Consider the following 8,165-nt stretch of genomic DNA (forward strand, 5'->3'; position numbering starts at 1 on the left):
TCTTAGTTTTTGAAATTCATGCTGCTTAGGAAAATCACAAATTTATTAAATAATGTGTATCCTTTTGAAACTTTTCACACAAATTTATAATGCATTTCTCCTTTTCCTTCTAGTTGTGATTACTATTATTACATTTAATTTGTTGATACCTTTACTCGTTATACCTAGATTTATTTTCTCAAACTGATTCCTTAAATAATTTCAAACTATTCTATTATAGTGTTAAAACACAATTTAATGCTAACATCAATGTTCTTCGGTCTTATTTGGGGGAGAGTTTAGGCAATTCACTAAGTACCTAGATGACTTAGGCATCAATCACATATTGACTTAGACACGTACCTTTTATCAAAATGTCATAGCTGGAAAAAAAATTTAAGGTACAATTACTTTGAGAGTAAGAAAAAAATTCATAGATTCACACATTAAAGAAGAATTTCTTATTTATTTCACTTTCCTTCTATTTAAAGAAGTAATTCAACCACCCATCATGCTGGAAAAAAATATCATTGACGATAAAGATAATAAAGAGAGCTAGTATAAATGGAAAAAAGAGGAAGGTTAGCAACATATTCTTTTAACATTCATTTTTTTATTGGATGAAACACATGTGCATCCTATCACTTTATATGAGATCCATTTCCAAAATAACGGATCTGCATGTATTTCATCCATTAGAGAATGTTAAAGATAGTGTTGCTAACACTTCTCATTGAAACAATGGTATGGTTGCAATCTATCATTATTCCAATGTGTTGTAAAATATGGGAAAACTAATTTCTAAGATGTGGAGTTAAGGGTGTGTTTTTTTCAAGATTTAAAAAATATTTTTGAAAATATTGTCATGGGAATGCAACATTCTAATGTTTGATTCAATTTTTAAAAAAGCATTTCAAAGCATATTTTATTCTCAAAAACTTTACTTATATATAATTCTTCTATTTTTATTCAAAGATTTAAAGAGTGGGAATCCAACATTCCCGTCAGAATAAAGTTCAATTAACTACAACTCTCTACTACTACTCACTTTTTTTTTATAATTTTTAAATTAAATAAATATTATAAATATTCATAAAAAATATAGTTTTTGCCAAACAATTGGATATGAATATTTTTTCCAAATAATAATAATAATAATAATAGAAATAAGATTCCAATGAACGTTACTTCTAAACTTGAAGCAAATACATCCTAAATTATTTAATATACGACATTGTTACACGTTCAATTAACATCCATTTCATAACCATAAACAAAACAAACAAAAAAGGTGGTTTGTAAGCACTCAAATCGGAAATCGAGAGTATTTGGTTGTGTATGGTTATTAAACCATTTATTTATGGAAATAATGCAAACCAGTGCGAGTCGATCATAATTTAGAAAAATTGATGAATCAATTATTTTTACAAAATCAAGTGATTCAAAAGCTTTTTTTAGGGGTGTGATTTAAAACAAAGTTGCTTCTTTTTAAATTAAATTATTAAAATAGAAGAAAATTAGAAAGTCAAAGAGAAAGACAAATCTAAAACATAAACATGATTTTAGATAAAAGAAGAACCTTCATCCTTTATCTATGTCAGATATTAAATCTTCCGTTTTTCTTATCATTGATTAGTTCCGGTTTAAGAATATCTCAAAAATGATACAATCAAAAGGAAAGAAATTGATTTCGTTAATCTAGGTCTTTTGACATGAACTACGTCAAAATCACAATTTATTTTTCAAATCCAAGGTAATTTTATTCTTCAACTTTAATAATTAATTATATATTTATAGTGCTTCTAATTGTTATATGTTTTGTGTAATTTGTGTATTTAACTGTGATTCGCCTGTCTCTTACTTTTGGTAGGTTGATTTCATTTTCCAATAGATTCAATTATTTTGTAATTGTAAATGAAGATGGAACAAAATTCGGAAAACTTTTTGAATTGTAATCAAAAGTGTCATGATTTAAAAAAAAACTGAACGATTTTATCGATATCATCGTGCAATTCATTCGATAGTAGTTTGACCAATAACCTCTTGAATCCATGATTTTATCCATTTCATGGTGCACTTCAACCGATAGAAATTTGACCAATGACCTCTTGAATCCATGATTTCGCTTAGTCGACAATCTGTTTGATTTTAATAACTATCAAATTTAAAAAATACATTTGACTATTCTTAAATTCTAATAGAATAATGGTAGACATGACAATAGAACGGGATGGGAAATGATTTAAGCATTTCAAATTCTATCCCCATCTCACAATGTTAGACTAGCCTCCCTCGCCATCTTCAATTGGGGGTAACAAATGGTCATCCAACCCTATTTTCAATGAGAAACTAGTTTTTTTCGTTCCATCGCAGAAATTATAATTTTTATAAATGTATATTTTTCTATATCAACAAAAATTAACTCAAACAAATAATTCATCATTTTAATAATAATATATATTTAATTTATATTTTTATGAATAATAGTTTTAATAAATTTTTTATTTAAATAATAAAATTATTAAAAATAAAAAAAGATAATGCTAAGGTTTTATGAGTATAGTTAAGAAACTCATATCTTAAGGACATAAGTTAAGAAACTCTCATATATATATATATATATATATATATATATATATATATATATATATATATATATATAATATGCTAATTTTATGGCACAAATTAATAATTAAATAAAAAAGTATTATCTTAAAAATTGAATTAGTTATACTAAAATTAAAATATATATATATATATATATATATATATATATATATATATATATATATATATATATATATATATATATATATATATATATATATATATATATATATATATATATATATATATATATATAATAGGTTAGGCGAGGGTGAGTGCGGTGCGGGTAAAATTTCAAATTGACCTTAAATGGATCAATTTTAAGAGCAGACCTTGAATCAATGAATAAAAAAATAATACACAAACCATGTTCTCGTCCTATACACAAGAACATTGAACTCACTCACAAACAATTCTACTCATACAATTAGTCCTCTGAATTGAACCTTTCAGATTTCAACCATACTTTTCTCTCTTTTTTCATTGAACTCAATAAACAATACTATATACTATACTAATAATGATACAGTGAAATAGCACTCTTCACCCATCATTTTGTCTTGCTTTTCATGACACATATTTCTCTCTTCCTCTCTTGTTCTTCTGTTCTATAGCAACTTGAATTTGAGCTACTCACCTCATGAGTTATTGAGTTGCTAAACACCTTTGCTGCTTTCATCTCTGCTCCAAGATAATTCGACAACACTCTCTTCACACCGAAACCGCGTCGTTGAGGCTTAATCATGTCGTTTTTGTTGCGGATAAAGGGAGTTATTATCTCTCCCTTTACAGGACTAATTAGTGACACAGGTGAACAACTAGGTGTGCCAAATTTTGTTTTGTTGTGTTGAGTGTCTGAGACAGACACTAACAATTGTTGTGAAACCTTTTTCTGGTGTCTCTTGTGGTCCTGGAGCATTGATCGTCCGTTGGTGTTTCTGACTTCTCCGGACTCCCCAGAAACCATGTTATTAACCATTGGAGCCAATGGAAACCTATCTGAATGTTTGGTTAAGTCATCAACATATAGTAAATCATCTATACGAGCTACTATGTTAAATGCCATACTCTCCAAAACTCTTGAATAGCTTTCTAGTATTGATTTTCCAACATCCTGAAATGTTTGAAATGAAATATGTCAATGTCTCTGGATATTGGTCAGATACATTAGTTATTCAATATATCTAAAAAGTAAATTTTTTCATGAAACCTTGTTGCATTGGATCTTGGTGCTATCCAATGTAGTTTGACTTAAGCCCGGAAATCGCTGCTTCAACGATAGTAGAATGTTTTCAGCTCTCTCTGCAAGCAATTCTCTCTTATCTCCATCAACTATGAAGTCCTTGACAATGTCCCAAGACGACTTTGTAGTCGAACGGATAGGATAAAGCGGTGGTCTAGAGTGAGATCTTCGGTGCCATACGAAAATCGCAGCTTCCAAACGGTTAGCAATCTCTAGTGCAACATGTTCATTCGAAATGTCTATGCAATCAAGCAAGCACTCTTGAGAGAATTGGTCCGATGTGATGTATCGATAAATAAAATCGCCTAAGCAAGTTTTTCCATTCTGAAAGTTCAAACAATGTATCATGAGGATCAGAAAAAACAACAACCAAAGTAGTTTTTCCCAATAGATGAGTTCAATGATATAAAGATATCAAAATCTATGTATGTGGAAAACCAAACCTTAGGAAGGGATTCCAAATAGGACTCAGGAACTTCCATATCAGCTAAAGCAATGCTGTTGATAGACATGGCTGCTTTAAGAATTTGGCTAGCGCATTCGCGCGTGTGATTCAACTTCTTTCTTGAATTCTCACTGAGACCGGCAGGGGGAACACGAGGTACAGGGAGCCACCACTTCTCCTCTTGCCGCTGATTTCGTTTTCGAAAAGAGGCCGATCCTTCTACATCTGGCGCGACGATTCCTTGGTCCACATACCAAAACTCCATAGCTGTGCAACTATCTAAAATTTCCTGTTACAAACGGAAAAATGTGTATGAAAATCTCAGATTGTGATTACTATACCAAGAATTTCATACAATGGAAGAATCAAATAGAAAATGCTTACAAGAAGCATGTTGTCGAGTTTACGCAGAGCTGGAAGATTGATAAAAATATCTGATCTTGGTCTGCAAGTCATTATCTGCATAATGCCACCATATTAGAAAAACTTCATAATTCTGACTTCTCTACTAAATATAAGGTAACGTCATGGTTTCGAACTCGTGGCCTTGCATAGTTACTGCTAGGTTGTGTTTGATGGCGTGCATCGCGAGCTACCCTCAGGCTTAAAATTTGTCAAAGTTAACTCGAACATAAATAGGGTCTCATATAGCACAAACTTAAATTTTGTCACAGTTAAATCATACATAAATAGGGCCTCATAAAACCTTTGTTCACGTTAAAACGTTAAGTAGAGCCTCTAATTATTTTGTCATGATTGAATCGTGACTAACCGACACAGAACCTCGAGAAACTTAAACGGCTCTGAGGTAATGTAAACCAACTTAAAGTAAAGTAAAATCACATATTAGAAGTGAATTGAATTATACCTCAAGCTTACTACCATCTGGAAATGTTTGCCAAGAAGGCATTAACTCAACAATATGATCACCAACACAAAGAAGCCAATCCATTTCTCTCTGCCACATCTCTTTCTTCTCACAAGGCACAGGCTCTAGTCTCCATAATTGCCCAAATACAGTTCCTACATGTTGCATTAATTCCCAATTAAATAAACTGTCACAAAAATATCAACATTCAAACCATAACAAAACATGTAAACCATTTTCCAATGCAGAAAAAAAAACATACCACACAAATTAGTAATAGCATTTGAGATAGCCAAAGCAGTGCTAACTCCTTTTCCAGAACCTGACATATCTTCACCAAGCAGTAGTTTCGCAAACCTTTCCTTCATCATATCCACTCCTGATCCTTCCATTTTTGTAACAATTCAATATCAACAAACAAACTCCAAAAGGAAAATCTATGGAACATAATGTGAAGAAGTTTAAGTAAGACCTTACCAGAAAGTTTTGAACTGATATTACTAACTTTCTTATCTTGAATTTGAGAAAAAGGTTCATTTTCTTTTTCATCTGATTTACTGCATTTGAACACAGTAGCTTTCCGAGTAGGAAGAGATGAATACCCTTTCACTGTTTTTGCTTGTTCTGTCAATTCTGAAGAACACGAACCAGTAGAACTAGTTAACGACTTGTTCTTAACTACTACTTTACAAGAATTTTCACCATTGTTGCATAAAGTCTCCATCGTGATCTTGACCAAAGACAAGTTTTGATTTTGTGACTCACTAGATGATTATATTCAATCTCTTTCAACGTGTTTTAGTATAGTTACGAAAATTAGGAGGAAGAAGGAACGTGTGAAGTGGGTTATATAGTTGATAATTGAGTTGAATATTGAAGAGACCGTTGAGATTGCTACGGTACGGATAAAACATCTTGGAAAAAGACAAGGTAATGAACAACGTTGTAGCTTTTTTTTCAGAAAAGTTTGTTCAAATCCAGTTCCTGATGTCACATGCTTCCAACGTCTCTTTGGCTTTGGGTTTCTGTATAGTTTAACCCAAAAGCTACGTTCAAAATAATAATAATTTATTTATAGAAGGTTTTCAATTAATCTAATTTATTACTATCCAAAAAAAAACTAAATAAATATAATTAATGTATAAGAATTTTGTTTTATGCAAATGGACTATGGCTCTTTTTTATTAGACATTTTATGGTAACAATTTTTTATTATGAATTTATAATTTATTTTATTAGTTTATAGTTTATTTACAATTTTATAATTTATTTTTTAGACATTATTTTAAATAGTGTTTTAATTTATGCCTTATAGTTTATCATTTTTCTTTAATTTTTATCCTTATTATTATAATTAAAATTCACTACTATTTTTTATAGATTATTTTAATTTAAATAAAATAATTATATATTATATATTTTTTATGTCATTTTAATTTATTAATTAATTAAATTACTAATTTCACCAAATACTTTAATCAATTTATCAAGTCATCCATCAGTAACTATAAATTATAAATTTTCAGTCACCAGTTATATTTTTTAATATTTAATTTTAATTAAAGATATTATGAATGAATACACTTTTTTTAATATTTATTTATTTTAAATAAAATTTATGTAATTAAATTTTTTGTATCTATAAAATTATTATAATCTTACTACAATATTATTTTATTCTTGTTTTTCACTACACATTCATAGATTCTCTTATTTCCGTCAATTTCATTATTGTACTTTCTATAAGTGTTGTTTTTAACTTCTACTTTTGTTGTACACTACTAAGATTTTCATATATAATTTGAATATATTTTATGTATATTTTAAAAAAACTTTAAACGTGTTTATTATTATATTTAATTTATCCAATAAAATTTATTTTAATAATAATACATAAAAGTTACCAAAACTGCTAAACTATTAATTTTTTTAAATCGTTTAACATTTATTAACTACTAAATTCTTAATTTAACATATAGTTCAATTAATCTATCAATTATAAATCATCAGTTTAAACTTTTAATTATTTGTTTTAAGTTAACAACTATCAAATATTTGCTAGAAAATACCAGCTTTCATCTATTTATTATTAAAAGGTTTGAAAAAACTAATGTTTTTAGTTGTTTGGATAACTTTTTATTCTAATTAATGAGCAAGTTTTCCAAATGAATTTTTGACTTTATACAGTGAATGTCCGTCTAAAAAATCAAAGTGAAATGAAAGGAACCATTATTTAAAATTAAAAAAAAAGAGGAGAACTAAGAGATATAATAAAATGGGAGTTCGAAATGTACGGCAGAGATCCAATTTGATAAAATTTTGTTTTTTTATTACAAAAAGAATTATGTGAATTGAACTCACTAACTTATTCTTTTTCAAATGTGACAATCTTCTTTAACTCTATTTTTGTTTAGTTATTTTAATCTTGAAATCATATTTTATCAATAACAAAAAATATGCATCAACAACTGGGAGACATTAACGGATCTTATAAATCTACTAAAAATATAGTTTCTTTAACATTTACAAATATATTCTCATATTTCGTTTTTCATTACAATATTTCTCATCATAATACAAATTAATATCTCTCATTATATTATTATTGTTAATAAATGTGATCGACTTTAATTTATCTTTACAAAGTTGACGGATAAAGATTATCCAAACCATATAGTAGTATTTAATTTGGATTCTTAACACACCCATTATAATATACATGTGTTGCATAAAAATAAATAAAAATAAATGGTAGATTATCGATAATAAAAAAATAATAACATGATCAAATCTTGAAATTCTTAATACTATATTAAAAAATATGATTGAATTAATTTAAGTATATCAATTTGTAGAGTTATAATTATACATGTCATATAAATAAATAAATTTTTGAAAAACGCTAAAACTCTTTTGTTTAAAATAAATCTGACATGGCAAGAATATCTAAATTAATTTTAATAAAATATTTTTAACAACCATTTTATATTTTGTTTAGAGGATATTGTTAAAATTTTGTAAGT

General features: G+C 28.0%; 1 protein-coding gene across 2 annotated transcripts; it reads right to left on the reverse strand.

Annotated features, from left to right (window-relative positions):
* Positions 1-2,900: 2,900 nt before the first annotated feature.
* On the reverse strand, positions 2,901-6,106 carry LOC127118231 (rop guanine nucleotide exchange factor 7). Of its 2 annotated transcripts, none has more exons than XM_051048390.1 (7): positions 5,620-6,106; positions 5,405-5,521; positions 5,143-5,297; positions 4,659-4,733; positions 4,273-4,563; positions 3,797-4,153; positions 2,901-3,700 (listed from the first exon to the last, which is right to left on the reverse strand). In XM_051048390.1, exons 1-7 carry the CDS (start codon positions 5,864-5,866, stop codon positions 3,137-3,139), a joined length of 1,806 nt encoding a protein of 601 aa, XP_050904347.1. In that variant the 5' UTR covers positions 5,867-6,106; the 3' UTR covers positions 2,901-3,136. The 2 variants fall into 2 exon arrangements, with proteins under 2 accessions (XP_050904347.1, XP_050904346.1); XM_051048389.1 differs by having other exon boundaries at positions 5,405-5,527.
* Between the last annotated feature and the right edge of the window lie 2,059 nt (positions 6,107-8,165).

This window comes from Lathyrus oleraceus, chromosome 2 (genome assembly GCF_024323335.1).
Source record: "Lathyrus oleraceus cultivar Zhongwan6 chromosome 2, CAAS_Psat_ZW6_1.0, whole genome shotgun sequence".
Taxonomy (NCBI): domain Eukaryota; kingdom Viridiplantae; phylum Streptophyta; class Magnoliopsida; order Fabales; family Fabaceae; genus Lathyrus; species Lathyrus oleraceus.